The sequence below is a fragment of the Carya illinoinensis genome, chromosome 2, assembly GCF_018687715.1.
Source record: "Carya illinoinensis cultivar Pawnee chromosome 2, C.illinoinensisPawnee_v1, whole genome shotgun sequence".
Lineage (NCBI taxonomy): Eukaryota > Viridiplantae > Streptophyta > Magnoliopsida > Fagales > Juglandaceae > Carya > Carya illinoinensis.
Genome location: NC_056753.1, coordinates 37,195,938 through 37,221,321, shown reverse-complemented (window position 1 = coordinate 37,221,321; position 25,384 = coordinate 37,195,938). Strand labels below are relative to the sequence as shown.

The window sequence follows — 25,384 nt, the reverse complement described above, 5'->3', positions numbered from 1 at the left end:
GTGTGGCGGTGAAGAGGAATAAGTAGAGAGAGAGAGAGAGAGAGAGAGAGAGAGAGAGAGAGAGAGAGGGGTTTGTGAGAAATGGGTGTGAATGTCGGCGCTAAAGAAAAAGAAAAAAGATCATAAATGTAAAAAGACTAAAATATCTGTAGGTAAAATAGAAATAAAAACAAGCTGTTTATAATTTTAGAATAAAGTTAAGGGTAAAAATTGGAAATAAAAATATTAGACGAAAATACTGTAGCTTAAGTTATTGACACTTATTAATATAAAGATATAATATACACACATACATATAGACCCGGTAATACTATTCTTTATAAATGATTGTTACGATTCAACTTACTTTCGGCCTGTCTTATTTATTACATTAAGGAAGCATGAGTAACCCCCATGTGTTACTTCTTTTACATTTCAATTTTGATTTGATCCTTAACCGATTGGCTTAGGAGGGGGAAGAAAGAAATAAAATAAAACCCATGGATTGGGAGAGAAAATCCTCCTAAAAGATTGTTAGCAACACAAAAAATCGAGGCCATGACTTGAATATGATATAAGAATTACTCCATGTTTGGAGCCACAAAACATGCACGGGCGGGCCGCCATTAGCCATTACCCCCTCGCCTGATCCACAACTACAAGAACATTTCCATCAACACTAAAATATGCATCTCTTCTAGCTATTTAACTCATTTACTACTTCTGTCTTATTTTTCATTTTTCAATTTTTAACATTTTTATCTAATCCTTATAATTTTTTCAAACACAAAAAAATTCTACTTTTTTAAATCTCAAAATAAAAATCTTATTAAAAAACTACATTATAATAATATTTTAACTTTATAATATTTTTATTCAATTTTTTCAATCTCATTTCCCAAAACCAGATAAAACATTTTAACTCAAATCATTTTATTACTATTTACAGACCATTTTACTATTATTCATAAATTTCTAATCTCATCTCAACTTCCACACAAGGCTCAGTAAAATTAATGCCCTTTATACATATAATATCTCAACTAAAAACGCTTGAAATTGTAGCAAACCCCCAAGATTATAAGAATTCACGTTTGCATTGGGAAACCACCGCACAAAATTTAATCATATCACATAATAATTCAAATAAATAAAAAAATTCAGAGAGCACTAAAACAACAGTACAAAAGGAGGGTGACGACCAGCTGCTTTTAATTACAAGGAGAAACTTGGATGGAAAAAGGGAATCAAAAAATAGTATCTATGGTAAGCTTCCTTTTTGGAGGAGATTTCTCTACAATCTGCTTCTGCAGGTCCATGAATGTAGAACCCTTATTGGCAAATAATCTTCGCAGGTTGATTACTGAAAGCTCATTAAAGCCAGCCACTGCGAGATCTGCCTGCACCAGATTGTACCTGGCATGTTCCCAAAAATTCATCAGTCTATGGCTACAATGTGAGTTTCTTTACCTATTTTCAGGCTACAATCCAAAGGCTAGAAAAGTGAAACAATAATCAGCATACGTCTACCTAAACTATGTCATGCTAAAATTGATATCAAATCGGAGATATTGCACTCGCATAGAAACAGAAAACTGAAATCAATTATTATTCCAAGTGATTAAAGTGGAAAACTTGATAGTGTAGTATCATTTTATCACTATAAACTCCTCTAAAATGCCACAAAGATTTGTACTGAAAGCCAACCTTCTATGTATCTTTACACGCATTAAAAAAAACGTACAAGTTTGTGTGCTCATCCAATGAACAACATACTTAAATTATGCCAGTTTTATGAGATATCTTAAAACTCCGTATACAGAAGTGTGAATACGCACGCTGGGTAAGAACCAATTAGTGCCACAGCCATCATTGTACAGTTGTGAGCAGCAGTTACACCCCTCGGGTCATCCTCAAACACTACGCACTTGGATGGTTTCCGGTCCAACTGCAAGGAGTACAAGCATGTCAAAAACGATAGTGGGGCTATAGAGCAGCAATTATGTCGTATATACCTAGGGGGTAGAACCAGAAGATTTCATTTGGAGGCGGACAAAGCTATTAAAAATTGGGAGGGGGGAATAATTTGTACAGAATTTACCTTATGAAAAACCTTAAAAATTAAATTTCAATTTAAGGATAGGTTAATTATAAATTAATTTACATTATAATTTATATAGATGGAGGGGTAGTTCTGCCCCCCAGTCTACCATATCTCAGGAAAACTACATGCTAAAATTTTACATCCATATGCTTTGCAATCTACCTTCAATTGTAATGACTTCCAGATATGACAATGTATGAGAGACCCAGCATCAAAATTCAAAATTTTAATTGAAGAAAATCAAAGTTGCCTAGCATCATCATTTATAGATCAGTAGTAATTAAATGGCTCCAGATTAGCCATTTCAGAATATAGACATTGAACTTGAAACCTGACATTTGTAACATAGAGATCTTAATAATGTCTCGCAGACTACCTTCACAGCTGCAGAAAGAAACCTATGAGCTATTGATTCCATACCGTCTTCTTCGGTCACAATTGCCTGCAACTCCAAAAAGATGACAATTAGCTGAGGATTCATCATGGTCCACCATTCACCCCAGTAAATTTAAGGGGAATTACCATTGTGCAATCAAAAGGATCTCCCAAGTATCTGGTCAAAATATATATATATATATATTTCAATCCAACTTTCCATGCATTTTTTATCACAATAGCAGGATACTGCGCTTTCCACTGAAATTTTCTCATTAGTTATTTGTAACAAAATGTAAGTTTTTCTGTTTTATGGTATACCCGTACAAACATGATCAAAATAAAAATGCAACCATGTTTTCCTTATAGGAAAATGGTTTCCCAAAAACCATGCAATTTATTACATCAAAAGGAAGAAAAAAAATGTAGCATGGAGGAGCAAGCAACTAGATCTGCTGAAAACTGTTGGGAGCTGTTTTGATACAGAGATGATTCTAAATAAAGGAGGGACGAAATTTAACGTGGTTCGGCAATTGCCTACGTCCACAGCTGCTGTAATTTTACTATAAAATAATTTTTTATAAAAATCTCTCTTGTAAACTCTCTCTGCTCACCCACTCTGTTTTTCTCTTATTTCTCTCCCACACTCTGTCTGCACACACGCAGCACACACTCTCTGTTTTCTCTCTACTCTTCTCTCTGCACACACCCACAATTGAGCTTTATAGGAGAGAGCAACCTACAATATTTTTCGGTGCAGCCTACAATATTTTTCGGTACAGTGTTTTACGGAAGAGTCTGAGGCAACACTTGCTGCAGACACTGTGCGTGTCTGCAAGTGGCGCCTAATATGCTAAGGAAAGAAACGGTGCATAACTCACTGTTCACCGTTTTGTCTCCACTCATAACAATCTCCCACTTGGAGACAAATGAGTCTACATATCTTCATAGCGACCATTACAGCAACTTCAAGTCATGCCTTTAAGTACGAAAACCAACTGAAGCTACACACAGCTTCAGTTTATCAGCAGTAACTACTTTTGTGAACATGTCTGCTAGGTTCTCTGTTCTTCGAATCTTCTCAAGTATCAACTGTCCACTATCGAGAAGAGATCGGATAAAATGGTATCGCAACTGTATGTGTTTTGTTCTGGAATGAAAGGCTGGATTCTTTGCAAGAAAAATAGCACTCTGACTATCACTGTGCAGAATACCTTTTTCATTCTTCTTTTCCAATTCTTCCAAGAATGACTGCAACCAAACCATTTCCTTCCCTGCTTCAGTTATAGCAACGTATTCCGCTTTTGTAGTTGAGAGAGCAACAATCTTCTGTAACTTAGAAGCCCACGATACAACTGTACCACCCAGCGTATACACAAATCCAGTAGTACTTTTTCTGCTGTCAACGTCACCTGCTAAATCAGCATCTACATATCCCTGTAGTTTTAAACCTACTTTTGTAAAGCATAGTGACGTATCTGAAGAGCCTTGTAGATATCTTAAAATCCACTTGACTGCTTCCAAATGCTACTTTCCTGGATTACTCATGTACCTACTCACAGCTCCCACTGCTTGTGCAATATCTGGCCTTGTACAGACCATGGCGTACATAAGACTACCAATAGCAGATGCATAGGATATTCTGTTCATGCATTCTTGCTCTTCCTCCGTCTTTGGCGACTGATCCTTAGTTAGTCGAAAGTGACTAGCTAAGGGTGTGCTCACTGGTTTCGCCTTGTCCATGTTAAACCTTCTGAGCACCTTCTTTACATACTCCTCCTGCGAGAGCTTAAGAGTATCATTAGACCTATCTCTAATAATTCTCATACCAAGGATTTGTTTTGCAGCACCCAAATCCTTCATCTCAAACCGCTTTGACAACTGCTTCTTCAGTTCATTGATCTCCTCGATGCTTGACCTTGCAACGAGCATATGATCCACATACAACAGTAGGATAATATAAGAGTTGTCAAAGTTCTTCATATAGCAACAATGGTCAGCCTGCAGTCTTGTAAATCCATTACTGCATATGAAGCTGTCAAACTTTCGGTACCATTGTCGTGGAGCTTGTTTTAGGCCATACAAGCTCTTCTTCAGTTTGCAAACTAGATTCTCTTTTCCCTTCAACGAGAATCCTTGTGGCTGGTGCATATAGACGTCTTCCTCCAAATCACCATGAAGGAATGCAGTCTTCACATCTAACTGCTCAAGATGTAGATTCTCTGCAGCCACAATTGCCAACACTAGCCTGATCGTTGTCAATTTTACAACTGGAGAGAAAATGTCTTTGTAGTCGACACCTTCCTTTTGTTGAAACCCCTTCACGACCATTCTGGCTTTGTAGCGCTTGCTACCATTGTGCTCTTCCTTAATTCTGTACACCTATTTATTGTGCAAAGCCTTCTTGCCTTTTGGAAGTTTAGTTAGCTCCCATGTCTGATTTGACATCAGTGACTCCATCTCATCTTCCATGGCTTTCTCCCACTTGATCGAATCTTCTATTCGTAGAGCTTCATCATAACTTTCCGGTTCACCACTATCTGTTAGCAAGATGTAGTGTAGAGATGGTGAGAACCGTTGTGGTGGCCTGATTGTCTTTGAAGATCTTCGAATAACAGTGAGTGGTGTACGTTGTTCGATCTATGTATCATCATTTTCTTGATCCTCGTTCTGATCAATGTTGACTCAAGTAACATCAAAATCAACAACCTCAGGATTCTTTGGCTGTTCCTCAGGTTCAGCTTGTGACTTAGCTTTGTACAGAATCTGCTCATTAAATATCACATTTCTACTTCTGATGATTTTGCGATTTCTATCATCCCAAAATCGATAGCCAAATTCTTCATCACCATAACCGATAAAAAAACATTTTCTAGATTTGGCTTCTAACTTGTTATGATCAGTAGAATCTATGTGAACATATGATAAACAACCAAAAACTTTCAAATGGGAAAGATTTACCTTCTTTCCGCTCCAAACTTCCTCTGGTAGATCGAACTTTAAGGGAACTGAAGGTCCCCGATTAATCAAATAGGCTGCAGTGTTAACTGCATCAGCCCAAAAACATTCAGGCAATCCTAAATTCAGCCTCATGCTTCTGGCACGTTCGTTGAGAGTTCTGTTCATGCATTCAGCTACGCCATTCTGCTGCGGTGTCCCGGGAATAGTCTTCTGAAATCTAATCCCATTTGCAGCACAGAATTCTTTGAACCCTCCGTCGATGTACTCTCCTCCATTGTCTGACCTCAGACATTTTAACTTCAAGCCTGTTTCATTTTCAACCATGGCTCTCCACTTCTTGAAAGTATCAAATGTGTCAGATTTATTTTTCAAAAAATAAACCCATACTTTCCTGCTTGAGTCATCAATAAATGAAACATAGTACCGCGATCCTCCAAGAGAAGCGACTGGGGATGGCCCCCACAAATCTGTGTGTACCAACTCCAACTTTGTAGACTTTAAAGTTCTACCATTTTTCAGGAAACTAACCTTTTTCTGCTTCCCAAAAATGCAACATTCACACATGTCGAAATCAGTTGATTCCAACTTTGGTAACTTCCCCTTGGATAATAGTACCTTCATTCATTTCTCACTCATGTGACCAAGCCTTTGATGCCATAGGTTGGCATTTGCATCAGCAATTGCAACAGTATCTCTAATGCTTGAAGTCATGTATAGAGTACCTGTTTTTGTGTCTCGAGCTACTACCATAGCTCCTCTTGTTATCTTCCACGTGCCACCGGTAAATAGTACCGAATGCCCATCAGCATCAAGTTGTCCTACAGAAATCAGGTTCCTCATGAGCTTAGGAACATGTCGCACCTTCTGTAGCAACCATGCACTTCCATTGGGTAGATTGATTGGTACATCTCCCATGCCTTCGATTTCCAACGCTTCACCATCTGCTAAGTACACCTTCCCGAAATCACCAGTGACATAATTCTGCATGATTTCTCGGTGTGCTGTAGTATGGAATGAGGCTCCTGAATCTAACACCCAAGATTCAATTTGGTTGTCGACTGAAAGGAATAAGGCATCTCGGAGATCTTCTATTGTGGCATTAGCAGAGTCATGCTCATTCTTCTTCTTTGCTTCCTTGCAATTATTTTTGAAGTGGCCAATCTTGCCACAATTCCAGCACTGTACTTGTTTTCCGGATCTAGATTTACTTTTGCCTCTTCGGGACTTTGACCTGCCCCGATTTGAACTTCTACTAGCTCCTCTACCTCTCGTCTCGAGGTTTAAGGCAGAACTGGAAGTTGATGCTTCTCCTGTATCTCTTCTGCGAACTTCCTCGCTAAGAATATGGTCCCAGATATCTTGATATTTCATCTTTGTTTTGCCATAAGAATTGCTAACAGCTGTTCTCATGGCCTCCCAGCTTTTTGGCAATTGAGTTAGAACAATCAGTGCACGTACTTCATCATCAAATTCAATCCCCACTGAAGCTAATTGATTGATGATGGTGTTGAACTCATTCAGATGCTGAACAACTGGAGTTCCTTCTGCCATTCTCAAGTAGAATAGCTTGTACATCAAATGCACTTTGTTATTGGCTGATGGTTGCTCGTACATGTCTGATAGAGCTTTCATCAAATCCGTTGTGATCTTTTCCTTTCCCACATTGTGTGCAACTGATCTTGACAGTGTTAGTCGAATGACTCCCAACACTTGTCTATCAAGGAAACTCCAATCTTCATTGCTCATGTCATCTGGCTTTCTTCCTAGGAGTGGAAGATGTAGTTTCTTCCCATAGAGATAATCCTCTATCTGCATTCTCCAGTAAGCAAAGTCTGTACCGTCAAATTTCTCGATACCAACACCTTTAACTTCTTCTCCAGCCATAACTTTACAAATGAGTTCAAATTTAAACAAACAAAGATCATCGTTACGTCCGAAACACTCGAATTAGCTGGAAACGAGTCCAGAATGATCCAAATAGTTTGTCAACACTATTTGATCGTTGCGATGGAACTCCAACTGGCGTGATCTAGCCCAAAATGATCTGCACCACGTGGATGGTTCAGATCTAATGTACTGACGGCGAATCTCAAAATTTCAACCGTACGGATGAGTCCGGAATGATCCAAATAGTTGGAAAGCACTATTTGATCGTTCAAATCGGACTCCGAATGGCTTAGATCTAGCCCAAAAAAGATCTGAAAAAATGGACGGTTCTGATCTGTCTGGCGCGTGGGGTGCACGCGCTGTATAGTGCGAGTGGCGGCGAGTTGGTGCGTGTATTACACGCGCTACAGTACTGTGTGCGCGTGGGGGAGAGTGAGGCGCGTGTATTACACGCGCTAAACCTCTGTAGGGCGTGTGGGGGCGCATGTCCTTCACACGTCTTCAACCTTTGGGGCACGTGGGGGCGCGTGTAGATCACGCGTCTTCAACCTCTGGACCGCGTGGGGCGCGTGGGTTGCAGCAGATGCACGCGCCGATCTTCTAGGGGCGCGTGTGGGCTCGTCCGACCTCCGTTTTCGATTCCGTTTGCGGTAACGAATTCGTCTCGACGCGAGGAACACCGTGGAGTTGTCAAAAATTGATTTTGAACAACTTGAATTTTCAGACAGCTCGAACCAATGCTCTGATACCAGTTGTTGGGAGCTGTTCTGATACAGAGATGATTCTAAATAAAGGAGGGACGAAATTTAACGTGGTTCGGCAATTGCCTACGTCCACAGCTGCTGTAATTTTACTATAAAATAATTTTTTACAGAAATCTCTCTTGTAAACTCTCTGCTCACCCACTCTGTTTTTCTCTTATTTCTCTCCCACACTCTGTCTGCACACACGCAGCACACACTCTGTTTTCTGTCTACTCTTCTCTCTGCACACACCCACAATTGAGCTCTCTCCTATTTATAGGAGAGAGCAGCCTACAATATTTTTCGGTGCAGCCTACAATATTTTTCGGTGCAGTGTTTTAAGGAAGAGTCTGAGGCGTCACTTGCTGCAGACACTGTGCGTGTCTGCAAGTGGCGCCTAATATGCTAAGGAAAGAAACGGTGCATGACTCACTGTTCACCGTTTTGTCTCCACTCATAACAAAAACTGTGGACCAAATTGGATTTTTCTTTTTTGACACATTTGGGGGAGGGGGTTCGAACTCCAAACTCCATTTTGGAGGCTGGGGTTTATGCCAATCAGGCCACAAGCCTATAAATTTACATCAGCATGTCATAGGGAAACATCATGTAGCATATCCTGCAGAAATGTGTACATAAAAGTGTGCCTACTCACTACTTTTCTCTACAGGAGAAACTATCTGAAACAAGTAGCCAACCTGGAAGTACTTCTTGAGCCCCATTTGCTCTAGGGCCTCTACCATGTATCTCCGATCAAGACTTGAAACAACAGCACAGGGGATGCTAGCTGTAGACACTGCATCCAACCATTCTCTGAGCCCCTCCATGGGTTCTTTAAGCTGAAAACAAGTGAGCTAATATAAGTTGTTGCACCTGAGACAAACACAACATCAATCGAATCAATTGAATCATGCGCTCACTTCGAGGAGATTCCCATAATATAACTGCGAAAACCTAAGCTTCAATCTTTCCCATTCACTTTCTGATTCATCCCAGACTAAAAACTGAAAGATTTTGGTAACTTGTCAGAGACATTAGATATAACAAATAAAGAACTGACACTTCATAAGAAACAACTGCCTTCATCTCTGAAAACAAACTCCTTTCTAGTCTAATAAGAGATTCATTCCTGACACAACACTCTATGTAATTATTGTGGTAGATAGAACACTCAGTTCAATAATCCTAAGATGACCATAAATTTCCAAACCTTATGGACTACATGATCAGCACCTGCATATACCATCAGTCTTTGCACATCACCATTTTCAGGCATTTTTTTTCCTGCATAAGAGGTCAAACTAAATTTATGATCTTACACCAGAACTTTTGTGGTTCAATCTCCTCAAGTCATCACAAAATAATCATAAAAACAATAGTTCTTCTACTTGCAAGTTGGTGTGGAGGATAAACTATCCATGCCACTGGCATGGCACAATTTGATTTACAAGATTTAAATTTTTAAATTTCTCTTACAAATCAAATCATGCCATATCAGCAATGCGGAAGGTATGTTCTCCACACCAGCTTGCAAATAAAATTTTTCTAAAAACAAAAGAAGCAGATGAAAGTTTGTTACATACCCTCTTCATGGGCAAGCTGCTTCCATGCATTCAACTTTAAAGCTCGAGTATCTGCCTAAACATTACACATGAAATTTTATGAGTGAAAACATCTCCACTGATTTTCGAGGAGTAACAATAATATAAAAAAAGAGTCAGCATATTATAGTGCAAGTCTCATTTTAAGAATAAACTGCATTTCTAATCCAAATTTCTAATCATTTATCTTGTCAATCAATGATTTGCAGCACATGGGTATACACATCTGAGTACACTTTCGGTTACGTACTACCCAACATGTTAATAACAAGTAAAAACTATCGAGCATCAACGCATCATCCATGAAATACACTGTGAAGTACGGAAATTTACCACCACATTGTCCCAGGAGAAGATAAGGCCATATGCTTCATCCGGCTTCATTGCATAGCGTATTCGTTGAAGAAAACCTTCTTGCAATCTGTCGTTCAAAAAATCCTATATGAAATAAGGAGTGACAAATGTGAGTAATAGTCGATGCCTTTATCCACTCCCCTCTCCAACAAGCATAACATGGAAACCAAATTCCACAAATATCAGAAAAAACAATTAAACTACGAAAACGAGATAAACCAAATTCCTTACCACATCAACCTTTAGAGGCCCATCTGGTCTAAAAGTCTCAAAACCTTCTCCATATTCAGCCCCAATTGCCTGAAACACAACCAAAGGTGTTTAACATCAAAGTTGAACACAAATTCCCAATTCATCAAAACTACTACCCCAACCATGAAAACTAGCAAATAAAAGCTAAAACCCAGAAGTTCTACTCCTTCAAACACAAATGTATTCACAACTGTGTTCGCCATCATATCTTCCATGCAGATTGCAAGTTAAGGCAAGCCCAGAAACAAAACAGTGAACATTTCATAGCTCCGGTACATTGAAAAAAAGAAATAAATGAAACAAGCAGATTGATAAAATAATAATTAGGAATTCCAAACAATAAACATTAAAAGGGGCATGAGAAATCAGTACCTCTTGCATGAAAAGCTTGTTGGATGTGACAGGAAACCCATTAAAGGAATCATTTTCATCGAACCCAAAAGCGTTCCTGGCCACCAGATTACGCCTAACCAGGTTCATGTGCCCTAGTTTCTGTATGATACAAGCAATTAATTATCGAATCAAACTGTAGAAACGCAAAATAAAAAAACAAAAGAAATAAAGGCAGACCGGTAATCTGAGCTTCGAAGGGAACGAAGAGAGTAAAATCTGAGAAGCGGGTCTCCATGGAAGTATAAGAGAAGAGGTTCGAAAATTGCTGCAAGTGGCACAGCCCATTAGGACAGGACCAGATGATTATAGTTACACACCAAATCCCGTAGGTAAGGAGAAGCTGCTTTTAATTTTTGAGTTCAATCCCGACTTTTTGTTTGTTTTTTGTGTTTTTTCACCCTCTATTGGCAGGCACCACGTTTATGACTCATGTGGATGGCACCTGACGCCTTTTCTTCAGTACTGCGATCATTCACGTGACTTCTTTCGGACTGTTTGGATGGAAGGAATCGGATTGAATGGAATGGGAAGGGAAGGGAATGCACTGTTGCTTTTGTTTGGAGAGATAAATGAAACAGAAAAGGAAACGAAACAATGAAGCTCTATATACCGCTTTACTCTCTATCGTGGATGAAATATAAAATTTTATGTTTATCCTCGTTAATTTAAAACCACAAATAAGTGAGAATAATCCAATACTCCGCGAACTCCATTCCTTTTTTTTTTTTTCTCACTTTCCATTGGACCCTTTCAATCTTTCGATTTATAAATCGTGTCCTTTATATTTCATCTAAAATGTTATGTGTTCTCGAAGTTGCATGTTGAATTGAGATGATAATTAAATAAAATATTATTAGTATATTAAAAATTTTTCCCACAAGACGAAGGCCAAGAAGACAAACCCAAAGGTGGGGGAGCCTAACCCCACCGGACTACCCCTCGGCCCATTAAGGCTCCAATTCCAAAGCTAAGGTTGACCCATGACTACAATCACACAGGAAATCCCAAAAAGTGAAGAAAGAGGGGACATGTTACCCCAGTAATCCTCTACAACACCTAACCTCAGGGAACGTATGTAGGCAGGTGAGCGAAAAACACAGGGAGCCATTAATTTTCTAACAAGTGAGGAGGAGCTTGATGGTAGGTACAAGCAAGATAAAAAAGACAAGAAGTCATGTTGCATTAATGATACCAATCTCAGGACCCCCTGCTAACTGCGCCACCCTATCAGGAGTCACATCGCATTAAATAATTCTCACTAAAAGAATAGTTGAGGGGGCATATACCCCTAACACTAGGTATGGGCGACGGTCCCCCCCTCCCGGAAACTTATTATAAAAGATGATGCCTAGATATGAAGAACTGTTTCTAATTCATCTACGCTCTTGCACAAATTATTAAGGAGATACTAATTTAAGCATCAGAAACTCTTTGGCCTCCATGAAATCCCTTAACTCTCTATGTTTTCTCCAAGTGTGTAGGTGTAAGATCAAAGACCCATGTTACTAGAACCCAACCCAACCCAAAGGTATACGAAACACGATATTAACAATTGCTGAAAGATTCTTCATGTCGCACGAGTCCCTGACATGACGACAGAATGCCTATTGCCACCATAATGTTTCTAAAGTTTTCCCAAGTGATTCAGAAAATTTTTAGAAAATGATAAAGAAAAACATATAAAAAAGCTTAAATCTATATCTTCATACATTGACATTTTTTGGTAGTGAAAAACACCTAGACCTGACAAGTAATTGTGGAGAAGTTAAAATGTGTCGAGAGGTTATGGGGCACCTCTTGGAGTTTTCTATCGAGCTGCTTTTTTTCTACAATGGTTTTCGTCAAACATGTTTCAACTCGCTCCCACATGGCTAGGTATCGCGCTGCATTCTGTCATGGAAAAATGGGGAAAGAACGAAATGCACAAAAGTAAAGAGAACGATCGGGCAAGAAAGCCAAGGATTCAATTAAATAAGGGCAATAAGAACATTTCAATATTGATGACATGGAGGGTGTGCATTTCGTACCCTCTTCCCGATGTACGTTCTATCATTTTTCATACGCAAATTTCTTACCCTCTGTGATTATCTCCACTCCTTGATAATCGGCACTAACACCACCATCCAAGCTCAAGCCTCACTTGTGTTTCTCCACATTGTTGCAGCTCTTTCTACTCGTGTTGCTTGTAGCCTTGATCCTTTCCAATAAGATGAAGTATTGAGAATGAACTTTTTTTTTCTTTTTTTTTTTTTTGCTTTGCTCAATTTCATTCACGGGTGTATGTTCAATTTTTTAAGTGTGTTGTGAGATTCAGTAGTTATTGGGGTTTGCATATTTATTCTTGTCATGTTTTTTTTTTTTTTTTTTCACATGTTGTAGCTGATTTTTCTAATAGCCAAGACCATACGGTCAGAACTCTCTACGGTATGAACATTCTCAATTTGAGATATAGATATTGATGTATATCCCTTGGAGTATAATGACTCTCAATGTTAGGAAAAAGTAAACTTATGATGAAACTCAATTTGTGTCTCTAAATACTATAAATATGAAACAAAAATGTCATTGAGCCTGTGTTTGGCACAAGAAAATAAGGTGCAAGAAACTTATAGTACAGTTACTAACTGATGCATTGAAATTGTATTGATATCGAAATATTTCATTTCAGCGCCTTAATTGGAACATAATTCAAAACTTTGAAAAAAACCTCTATAAGCTTACAAACTCTCTTCCTCTCTTCTATGTTCTTAGTGCTTCTAAGTCCCTCAATTTCTCTTGTACCAACATTCTTCTTCCCATGCCCCTATTCTTCTATTTCTTGTCTTTTTCTACTGCTAATCTCCTCCTTCCTATCCTCCACTTCATTCATCTTCTTTTTGTCTAGGCGAAACCCGTGGCCATGGCCGCAAGTCACTTGAGCCAAAGATTGGCAACCATAGTTGTGAGTCACTCAAGTCAAAGATTTGTGGCTATGGTCATGGGTCACTCGAGCTAAAGATCGGCGACCATGGTCGCAGGTTTCTTGAGCCAAATCTATGTTTTCCTTTTGATTATTTTTTAGCATTTAGTAGGGGTGCTACCCGCACCATACGGTGCGGGGTAGCCCCCCCCGCCCCCGCATGGGGCGGATGGGGAAAATCCACCCCGTCCCCCGCCTCCGGTGTGCGGGGGCGGGGTACCCCGTCCCGCATGACGGGGTACGAGGTGGGGGGCCAGTCCGTCCGGCCCCCCGCACCCCCCTTCTGGGCCTTGGGCCCAGAGGCAATTTCTGGGCCATTTTGGGCCCAGAAGCAATTTCTGGGCCATTTTGGGCCCAGAAATCTCAGCAATGGGCCATTTTGGGCCCATAAAATTATAAGTAAAAAAGAAAAAAAAAATTTTTCCGAAATTTAAAAGAAAAAAAAAAGTGTTATGTCTAAAACTCTAATACGTAATAAACTAATAATAATAACTAAGCTATTACAAAATTGAAAGACTAAACAATTACAAAATTACAAATATAAAAGTGTCCAAAGGACATTGTATCAACATTACAAATTATTGAATACAAAATTTTTACAAATCATTAAAAATTGATCATTCTAAAGAGGCTTGTCAGCTGTGGCTTGTCTTTGAGTCAAGAGGTGTGACAGTTGGGGCGGCCCGGGCTTGAACACATTTTTATGTTGCAAAGGTGCTAGACGTCTCATGTGTTACTACAAAAATTAATATTAAAATTAATAACGATGAAATGGAAATGAATATAAAAAAATTAAAATAATAAAATAAAAAATAATTACCAGGTGGTCCAAATCCAGACTGATCACCACCCTCATCAGTCTCCTTAAAATCTAAAATATCCGGAACATGAATATCCTTTCCTATCGTCCAACTCTGTGTGCATATCAATGCCTCTACAGTTGTAGGAAACAATGAACTACGGAAAGGATCCAATATACGACCTCCGGTACTAAAAGCTGACTCTGAGGCAACGGTGCTAATAGGGATGGCCAAAATACAGCGGGCAATCTCAGAAATGATGGGATATTTCTTTGAGGCATTCTTCCACCATCCTAATATATCGAAATGATCATCATCATCTTGGACCATATCCGCTGACAAATAGTTGTCTAACTCAGAAACGACCTCCGTAGATTGATGGACTAGTGTGGGATTCTGTGCGAGGGTCTTAGTCCACGGCATTCTGCACTTCTTTGTAGGAGGCCCGGTCACGATGTCTGTATAAGGAGTTGGGGTCGGTGTATGTGTCTTCGATGTAGTACCACCCTTAATTGCCATAAACTCGTCATACAATTTTTTCAGGGTATCTCGGGCCAATTCACCAATAATGTCAGTCCATACCTGATCGTGAACAAGTCTCAACCCATATAACAAGCCTGAAACTTTCAGACGGGGATCAAGAATAACAACCACATATAAGAAAATATTCATTTTAGTCAAATCTCCCCAATACTTGTCATATTTTAGCATCATGGAACTTGCCATCCCCCTCATCCTTTCATTGGAACCCCTACGCATATCTTCTAATTCTTCTTTTACCCTACATATTTGTTGACAAAACCCATGGGATGTAGGGTACAAAGAACCAGATATATTCAACGTGACATCATAAAATAATCCAAGAAAATCAACGAAAGTAGAAACTACCACCCAATCATCATCATTAGGCTTTCGTGATCCCCCGTGCTCATCAAAGTATTTGACATATTGGATGTCTTCATCACCCAATAATTGAAAGGCTGCCTTATATTCCTGGGCCGCCTCCAACATCAAGAAGGTTGAGTTCCATCTGGTAGGAACATCAGTACAAAGACCCTTCTTCGATGTTATGCCCGCAGCCTTTGCAGCAACTTTGAATTTCTCCAATCTTGAAGGAGAAGACCTCACCCATTTCACAGCCATTCTAACTCGGGCAACCGAGTCATCAACATCTTTCAACCCCTCAGTCACAATTAAATTCAAAATATGTGCAGCACATCTAACATGCAAGTATTCACCACCCAAGAATGTCTTATTTGCATCTTTAAGATAATTCTTTAGATATCCCAATGCGACATCATTAGATGACGCATTATCAACTGACACAGACAAAACCTTTTCCAACCCCCACTCCTTTATTGCGGCCTCCAATGCCTTCCCAATCGTCTCACCCTTATGATCAGTTATTTGACAAAATTTAATAATCTTTTTGTGCAGAACCCAATCAGCATCAACAAAATGCACAGTCAACGACATGTAATTCATATTTTGGATAGAAGTCCAAGTATTGGTAGTGAGGCAAACTACCAAACCCGCGAGTTGGCCCCTCAAAACATCTTTATCACGAAGGTACATCTTCTTAATATCCTTTGCCATGGTGTGACGAGAAGGAAGTACAAATCTGGGTTCCAACTCTTGGACAAATTCTTGGAACCCTTTACCCTCCACAAACTGAAAAGGCAGCTCGTCCATGATAATCATACGAGCTAACTTCCTTCTACACTCATCGGGGTTATACTTCGTATACCCCTTCAATGTTGGCCCCCCGGCCCCACTACTCCCATCAGCCATTTTAATATCTAGTCTAGATTGGCCCTTCTCTACTAAGGATTTTAATATTGGACTCTTCTTGCATTGTTCCTCTAGATGGACCTTCAGCTGGGATGTACCATGTTTCCTATAGTGACATCCATACATTTTCCCACAGTGATTACATTTAACTTGTGGGTTGTTGGGGTCCCCACCCTCTAGTTTGGTAAAGTGTTGCCAAACTATAGATACAGGTTTCTTGCCCTGTGTGGGCTTCGGAGCAGGGCAAGGTGTACTCATTATAGGGGCAGGAGTAGGGTTAGTTTCTGGGATAGGAGTGTTGGCTGGGGAAGGCGAGCTATCACTGAAATCCGAAGACATTCCTGATTTTCCAACAAAAAAAAAAAAAAAAATTCAAAGTACAATCCAACACAATCAGCAAAAACTAACCCTACATTATTTTAATAGGCCACTTTAAAATACATTTTTTAATAGGCATTATATTCTTCTCTCTTTTCTCTTTTTGATTTTATATAATTTTCAAATTGATTTTTTTTGAAACAATTTTAATTATCTAATAGTTATAATTATTTAAAACTTTTAAATAAAACAAAAAGTGCTTGATAATATGCTTCATAGTTTTGTTCTCTCATTTTTACTTTTCATATATTTAATTTTATAAAATTCATTTCTTAATAGTTACTGACATTAATATTAGTATATTGGTATATTTTTTAATTTTTTAAAATCTTGAAAGATGTTTAAAAAATATGAAAATGAGATATATGTTAAAAAAAATAGTTTATTTACCACATGACAAAAGAAATAATAATTTATGACAGAAAAATATATATATTTCCGAAATTTACTATCTTACTAAAAAAACTATCTTATTAAATTTTCACTTTAATAAGAAATTTTATTTTAAATATTATAATATTTTCATCTCTTAATTTTTGTCCAATCATTTATCTCTATTCCAACGTCTAAAAAATATATAAATAAAAGCAACATTCATAACAAGTAACAACTCAAAAAATGCAACTCTGATAAAAATACATTTAAAACTTTTCAATTAGAATATATAAACTCCGTGACTTTTTTTTTAATGAAAATTTAATTTTGATTTAGGGGTTTCAACCCCTAAATCAAATTAGGGTTTCGGATTGGAACCCCAATCCGAAACCCTAACCCCTAAATTGATTTAGGGGTTTCAATCATGAAACCCCTAAATCAATTTAGGGGTCCGAATCACAATGAAATTAGCAAAAAAAAAAAAAAAAACAATCCATTCAATCGGGAATCCAAACAATCACACAATCCGAAGACATCCACAGCACACAATCCAAACAATCCCATCCTCCATCTCCGATTCAACCCCATCCTACCTCCAATCTCTGATCAAAACTAAAAAAAAAATAAAAAAATAATAACCAAACGGAGAAAATCAAAAGGGGAGGAGAAATGTTACCGTGCGGCGTGCGGCGTGCGTCCGGCCTCGTGCGTCGTGCGAGAGAGAGGGATGATGGAATACGTGCGGCGGCCGGACTGGTTGCCGGTGGGAGGAGGGAACACCGAATGGATTAGGCCGAAGGGGGTGAAGCCGTGAAGGGACTCGGGAGGGGAGGGGAATCAGGGGATCGGGGGGGGGGGTTGGGTTATGGGTTAGGGTATTTAGAGAAACGGCGCCGTTTTGTGGTGGACAAAACGGCGCCGTTTTGTCCACCACAAAACGGCGCCGTTTCTCTTATATAACTTATATATATATATAATATATAATATATTATATATTTATATTATATATATATATATATATATATATAGGTGCGGGGCGGGGGAAACACGGACCGGGGGGGTCCGTTTCCGTCCCCCACCTCCGCTGGGGGTTGGGATACGGGCCGGGGCCCTCCGCCCCGGCCCTAACGGTGCGGGGCGCACCGCTCCGCCCTATGCGGGGGGGGGGGGCAGCGGGTTCCGGGGCCCCGCTGCCCACCCCTAGCATTTAGGACTTAAATTTGTATTTTTAAGCTAAATCTATGTTTTGTGGTTTGACCTTCATTTCTTTATATAGATCTTGTTTAGATATATGTTTTGGTATTGATCTTGGCCGGATGATCTGCAACACAAGGAACAATATTGCCACCCCGCCCAGGCCCTGGAGGCAGGATACGGGAAGGGCTGATGCGCACCCGGGTAGCAGGCTTACTTTGACCCATAACTTGGACCGAAAAGCTGCCCAACATAGCTGATTGCATTATGCGTGCTTTCCGGCCCAGTGCGAGCTTACCTGGGACAAAAGTCAATGTGCAGAGGCCTAGTTGCTAATAAAAACGTATTTACGACGGTTACTTCAATTCAATTTGACGCATCAAGAAACGCGAATTTGATAAGCTGGATTAATGATGTATTTCTAGAAGAACACGGATACATCATCTGTGGAAGCAAGATCTCCAGATAGCATGATTTTCCGGAATTAAAGGGCGCTTTGATTAATTTGATCTCCATTATGGTATTTTGGCATTATGTAAGGACCGATATTATCGCCGTGGGCTCCATCCGTCATGCTCTCTCACTTGAAAACCACTCTTTTATAAAAATAAATCCAATATAAGTGCGCGTTTAGATGTATATATACACACACATGCGTATGTGTATGTATAGAAAGGTTAATTAGCATTGTTAAACAAACGCAACCCTTTGAAAGTACTATTAGATTGGATCCATACCGTGCAATCCATAAAGATATGGTAGACTTATTTTGTCTTTAATAATACTATATATATAGTATTAAAATGTAGAAATTTCGTGCATTCTATTTTAAATAAAATGAGATCTATTACATAAAAAAGATGATTTTATTTATTTATTTTTTATGTGGATTCTATATTTACTTAATTTCATCGTCAAACTGTATAAGAAATCTCCCTTTTGCCTTTACCTTCTTGCATATAGTGATACTTACACTTAGGCACCAAAGTTCATGTTTATAAAATTATGTATAAAATATAAGAGAATAATTTATGTTTTCACAAAGTTTTGGGAGGGACATGGCCCCCTCTAAGGGCAATGTGGCGGCCGGGGAAGGGGGCGAGTGGTTGTTTTGTAATCGGTAAAATAGCAAAGAGGCCGGGAGTGAAAGGGTGAGAAAGTTAGGTTGGGAAATGAGAGAATCATGGGGCGACGTGTTAGCCTTAAAATACGGGTCAAACAAGAATGGATGGTGCCATTTCCTTACAATCTAAGCAAAATTTATCACTTAATATCACTAATTCCCTCCAAGTATACCCCTGTTTTCATTTTCCCTCCTTTTCATCACCCACTTTGACATAACACTCCCAAGAACCACAGCCAAGCAAAATTTTTTGTTTTGGCATTCACCATGTAAAATGATATATTACTCCAATTCAACGACAGATTCTTTCTGCCTTACCTCACCACAGCTAGGCTTTCGTATTGGAATTGCTGTACTCTTCTCTTTGGATGAAAATCTAACAATGCATTAATTGTTTGGTAGGACAGGTCCATTATTAATTAATAAAGAACTCGTAAAGCTAGCATTTGTTGTGTAAAATATCATGGACGCATGCGTACGTGCATCATGTTGTGTCTGATCTTATATATTATATGCCAGTTGATTAAAGCTAGCTAGGAGTTGAAACGAGAAGAAAATGAGAAGAGAGAGCAGAGTATCATGACGAGCAAACAGTTAAAAGCGTTGACAACACCACTATAATCTATATATATAGAAGTGCTGGATCGAAGGAGTGGGAAAAAAACATGAGCTACTCGAGATTCTTTAACCACGCGATGCTTTTCCTTAATTACATGCTAATGTGGTGGGATGTCATAAAATCAGCAGCTTTATCTATCTATCAACTTATCTCTCCTAATTAAACAACAAAGATGATCAACTTATCTTGAAGGGTGTTCAATCTTTTTCTCTAAACGTCATATGAAAACGTAGTGTAATTTATAGTGCAAGCTCCTCCTGTCTGATAAGTGGCAGTGAACTTTCGAGCTAGCTACTTGATGGAGTACTTCTTAATACATAGAAGCTAAGGATCAGTCAGTAACAATATATTTGTTCGATTATAGAAATAAGGGGGAAAAATTGAGTTTAACAATTGATTTCAGAAATTAAATGACTTGTCTTAATCAATTACTGTTGCCTAATGGCTTCCGGAAGAGAGTAAAAAACAAAAAAAAAAAACCAACTAGCTAGGTATTTGCGTTTCAATTTATACTGATAATTGAAGAGAAAAACTCCCATGCATGTTCGAGAATGAAAAGATCTTTCAAATGATGCCGGAATATACTCATAGTCACTGGGTTCGCATTTTGTCATAGCTTTCCTCAGATCACATTAGTCTGAATAGCTAGGTTGCGGGTTCTTCACGGCGATGTGATGCAAATATTAAATTTCGTTTTCGTAACTAGATCCCAGATATGGTCTTCTTAATCAAGGTGGGTCTTGATTTTGACAAGAAACTAACATGCCAAGTAAAGTACAGTTTATGAGGATATCAGCACCATTAAGGGTTTGTTTAATGTGATTAACAGAAACATGTTCGGTTTATGATGATTATGAAGAGTACTTTGTAGGTCTCCCCTGAGGAAGAAGCAAGAGCCATATATATGCAGCGATGGATTCAGATGGTTGATTCAGAAAGTCAAAACACATTTAAGGAATCGCACGTGAGTAAGCTGCCGTCACAGAGCTGGCATTTATATAACCTGGCCTGTCTCCCTCTCTCTCTTCATTGATTCTCTCTGTCAAAGCCTTATGCAGCATCTCTGGAAAATTTACTTTTATATCTGAAATCCTCGTACATCTAGCAGAGAGATCCATAACATCCAGCACCAACAAATTAAGAAACAATATTTACCCTTTTCTTATTTCGTCCCCGACTTATATCTGTTTTGTCTATCTTTCTTTTTATATATAAACACCAGTGGACCACTCTCCCTCTACCTTGCCTTTTAAGCACATACTATCCGGTCCTAAATTTCCTTTCTTCACCCCTTCACAACCCCCCCGCGGTTCTCTCTCTCTCTCTCTCTCTCTGCGAGTAAGACCTCGTCCATTTCAAGAGAGCATGCCTGAATGTCCAGAGATAGGTAAGAAGTACTAATCTCTCTAAACTACATATTTCTGATTTTTTTAAACGTAAACAGCACCTTTTTCCCCCCCTTATGATCTGTACTTTTTACGAGCTTTGTAACATGCATAAAGAGCCCAAATTACATCCTGTATCAATCTTTGTGGGTCATAACCTTGATACGCTTCTGAATATGATTTTTTATTTTTATTTTGATTACTTCTTGTTTCTACTAGGGAGAGATTTGATGAGATAGGCAAGAGGATCAAGAGAGAAACCGATGCTTTTTCTCATATGGGAAGAAGACACTTGTTAGGTCCTCCTGGAACCCTAAACACCATTACACCATGCGCTGCTTGTAAGCTCTTGAGACGAAGGTGTGCCCAAGAATGCCCCTTTTCTCCATACTTCTCTCCCCATGAACCCCAGAAGTTTGCTTCTGTTCACAAAGTCTTCGGTGCCAGCAACGTATCAAAGATGCTAATGGTGACAATTCTAATCATAATTCTCGATATACTCCATAAGATAGCACTAGCTAGCTAGTTTCTGTTCTAGATTAATAAATTTAACAGTTTCTTGAATGGCTTGATAATTGATTCAGGAGGTACCGGAAAATCAAAGAGCCGACGCTGCAAATAGTCTGGTTTACGAGGCTAACGTGAGGCTGAGAGACCCGGTCTATGGATGCATGGGTGCCATATCGGCTTTGCAACAGCAAGTTCAATCTTTACAAGCTGAACTCAATGCAGTCAGGGCAGAGATACTTAAGTACAAATATCGGGAAGCTAATATCGTACCCTCTTCTCATCATGCGGCTTTTCTCACTTCTTCAGGGGCTGTTTCGGTTGCTGCACCACCGCCAACTCCTCCACCACCAACACCGCCACCGCCACCTTCTCCTCTTCCTCCTACTTCTTCCTCTTCCTCTATGTACACCCAGCCAACCAGCGCTGCCGACTATAGCACCATTTCAAGTGATAATATTGTCTCTTATTTTGGTTAATTTTTCTAGACTGATCAAAATATACCATTTTTTTTTTGTCTCTATTATATATATATATATATATATATATACATATGAATCAAGTTGAAGTTAAATAAAATGAGTAAGAGAATTCCAATATTGGATGCTTCTAGATTGTTTACTTGCTTAATTACTGTCCTAATCCATGATTTACAGGTCCTAATGAATTAGTTGTTGGTTATTGCGTTTCTTTCCTCCATTAATAACCCCTCTCATTTTTTTATCAGTTGAATATTTATATATATATATATATATATATATATCTGCTTATCCTCGTCTCTTTATTGAATTCGTTTTTGGTAATTAAGTCGCTATTCTACACGGGGAAATTATGTATTAATTATTATTCCAGGTCACCATAATTTATTGCACGGTAATTTGCCTAATTGCACCATCAAGATATGTCAATTATTCGTCTTACACTTAAATTTTCACGAAGAGAAAGCGTAAAAAAACCCAGGCATGCAAGTCATGTATGTATAATCCATTGCAATATGGATTTGAAATTGCGGCGACCAAGCAGCTAATTGCTCGATGAGTCCTCGATCTGTATATATGTAAGTACTTGTTCTGCATGGGAATGGATTAAAACGTAGATCAGTAGTTGCACATGCATGCGGGCCGATCAGTTCAGAACATAAATAGTTTGCACTTGTTAGTCTGTGGCATTGAAGAATCTGATCGACCGATCAGTTTTTGTTTTAATTAAGCTGGCCGGCCTGGGTAGAAATATATAAAAGCTATGCTAGCCAGCTATTGATGCCCCCCACGCAGCTCAGAAACTTCTATAATTCTGATTCCCTATTTGAAAAGATAAATTAATATATTTGTAATTAGCCTTATTTTTTACTGGCATATATGTAACGAAAGTACTCATGATTTGAAAATTATGCACAATATGTGCCGTTTGTTACATGACTTTTGTCACCTTACGACCCCGTTTGTTACTGTCATGAGTCGTGGATCCGGATCACCTGACTTGGAAGATTGGATTTTGGAATTTGGAACCATTAGTGTAAATATTTTGTTGGCTGCAAAATTATTCAGACATCCTTGGATTGATCTGATCTTATTAAGTCGGATTTATATAATCAAATTGAGATTTTTGTTTGAACATTATAATACGTGAACAACATGAATGTTGTCCAATTAATTAATTCGTTGATCATATAATTATGTATAAATATCGCAAGACTCCTTTCAAAATTTATCTTTCATGTTCACTTGAATCCCAAAGCCTAAACTAAAACTTCAAAGGGATATTGATCCACGAGTAATATATATTTGTAATATATGGGTATATGCATGTATAGTTTTTCACGCCTAATTTGATTGGTCAATATTCCTTTAATAATTCCATTATGCAAACTACTGCAGCCTGCAGCTTCCTGTGATGAAAAATATTAGTCTATGGGTAGTACTGTTGCGCATGAGTACTCCATATATATATATATATATGCATAAAAGAACCATTTAATTGGTTCGATAGCTTTGAATGTTTATTAATTCGAAGATCGAATATGATCTTTTTCGGTATTATATTATATATATATATATAATGACTATTCGACATATGCGTATGTAGAGTCATAGGACCCTTTTTTGACCATTCTTGAAGAAATCTACTCATCTTTTTGTAAGCAACGAAATACTCTTAATTAGAGAAATATGATGTTAAGTTGACGTACGCCATGTGGGACGTTTCTTTGGCGTGTGGATTAATTTCAATGGGAGTGGGATAGAGGAAAGAGGAAACATATTGCATGAATTATATATGCGTGTATATATGTATGTATGGATGGATGCATGCATGCATGCATGTATGTATGTATATAATAAAGAAAGAAAGCTATGGGCTGGAAATTTCATTTCCTTCACTATTTCCTATCTTCTCTTTAATTTTTTGCTTTTACGGAGGAAAGAGCTCTTTCTCTCTGTCGTTCAAGTCTCTAGACACCACAGAGATCAGATGTGATGGAATTTGGTCTCGGGTCATGGTTGCTTAAGATAGTGGCATGCATCTTTCCAGCTTTATTTTCATTAATAAAAAAAATCGTTGACAGATTATTTTAATTTTCCTAATTCCCCTTTTCCCCCATACGTTTATGTTGGTCTGATCATCCTTTTTGCAAAAAGAGTGAGAGGCCGGCCGGCGGGGAGTACTGCTCAGAAAACAAAGGGCCGGCATTCTTTAAAATTGAAGTTCATGCACGTACGATTGAAAAAATAATATACATACTAATAGAAATGACGCAGGGAAAGAATGCAGAGAAAACAGAGGAAATAGAGAAGGCTGTTTGTGAAGGCAATACAAATGTGAACCTCTATTAATCCATAGTTGAAAAAATGTACAATGTGTTGTAATATATATACATGTAAAGAAAAATGAATCAAATAATAAAATAAAGAATACAAATAACAGATGAATCAACATAAATGAATTCCATCAAGAAAAAATCTTCTTGCAATCACACTTCGTGCGCCAATTCGCACACCAATATTGATATGTAATGCATATGTTTAACAAAATGATGTGAATTGAAGATGGAAATAATTTTCATAAAATAAGAAATTTTTTTCTTTTTTCAAATTTTTTTATATTTTTTTAAAATAAAAAAAATCATCGGTACACAAATTGGTACACAAAGTGTGCTTGTACCTAACAAAACTCTTCCATCAATTTGGTGGTGGTTTTCCTGTAATTGATTTGTCAGGGGGAGCCGGATGGGGAACCTGAGAGGCTGCATAAGATAATTCCAATATCCCCCTGCAAGATGGAGAGAAACATTGATTACTCCCATCTTGGTTAGAAGTCGAGTGAATGCAGGGGATTGCAAAGGTTTAGTAAGTAGGTCTGCAGCTTGAAGATGTGAAGGCACATGGACAACAAAGATGGTTTGAAGGCAAGCATGCCTGTTTCTACCATTGTATCAAGCACGTATTTGCGTTGACACAATTGAATTCCCTTCTTTGAACGCCCAACTTCCATTCCGAGGAAGTATTTAAGACTCCCAAGGTCTTTGATTTTAAATTTGGACTCCAGAAACTGTTTCCCAATAACATTTGAGGAGGCATATGAGCTCAATAAAACGATGTCGTCGACA

The 25,384-nt window shown here is 38.5% G+C and overlaps 2 protein-coding genes across 2 annotated transcripts; one reads left to right on the top strand and one right to left on the bottom strand.

The window, feature by feature from the left end:
- Positions 1–1,057: 1,057 nt before the first annotated feature.
- Positions 1,058–11,244, bottom strand: LOC122301555 (phosphoglycolate phosphatase-like). Its single transcript, XM_043112959.1, has 11 exons — positions 10,827–11,244; positions 10,629–10,748; positions 10,236–10,304; positions 9,984–10,088; positions 9,633–9,687; positions 9,260–9,333; positions 8,970–9,053; positions 8,748–8,888; positions 2,460–2,525; positions 1,818–1,927; positions 1,058–1,395 (listed from the first exon to the last, which is right to left on the bottom strand). The coding sequence occupies exons 1-11, from the start codon at positions 10,932–10,934 to the stop codon at positions 1,227–1,229; spliced, it is 1,101 nt and encodes a 366-aa protein (XP_042968893.1). The 5' UTR covers positions 10,935–11,244; the 3' UTR covers positions 1,058–1,226.
- Positions 11,245–20,772: 9,528 nt separating this feature from the next.
- LOC122295569 (LOB domain-containing protein 15) lies at positions 20,773–22,461 on the top strand. The gene is made up of 3 exons (XM_043104648.1): positions 20,773–21,275; positions 21,493–21,742; positions 21,858–22,461. The coding sequence occupies exons 1-3, from the start codon at positions 21,262–21,264 to the stop codon at positions 22,257–22,259; spliced, it is 666 nt and encodes a 221-aa protein (XP_042960582.1). The 5' UTR covers positions 20,773–21,261; the 3' UTR covers positions 22,260–22,461.
- Positions 22,462–25,384: the final 2,923 nt, after the last annotated feature.

What these genes read in the sequence shown, in the direction of transcription:
- LOC122295569 (XM_043104648.1), top strand. An exon ending in ACGTATCAAAGATGCTAATG is followed by an intron (nt 21,743 to 21,857) that starts GTGACAATTCTA and finishes TAATTGATTCAG; the next exon opens with GAGGTACCGGAAAATCAAAG.
- LOC122301555 (XM_043112959.1), bottom strand. Translation starts at nt 10,934, where the DNA reads ATGGGCTGTGCCACTTGCAGCAATTTTCGAACCTCTTCTCTTATACTT. An exon ending in ACAAGCTTTTCATGCAAGAG is followed by an intron (nt 10,305 to 10,628) that starts GTACTGATTTCT and finishes GTTGTGTTTCAG; the next exon opens with GCAATTGGGGCTGAATATGG. An exon ending in CTAATTGGTTCTTACCCAGC is followed by an intron (nt 1,396 to 1,817) that starts GTGCGTATTCAC and finishes GGAACATGCCAG; the next exon opens with GTACAATCTGGTGCAGGCAG.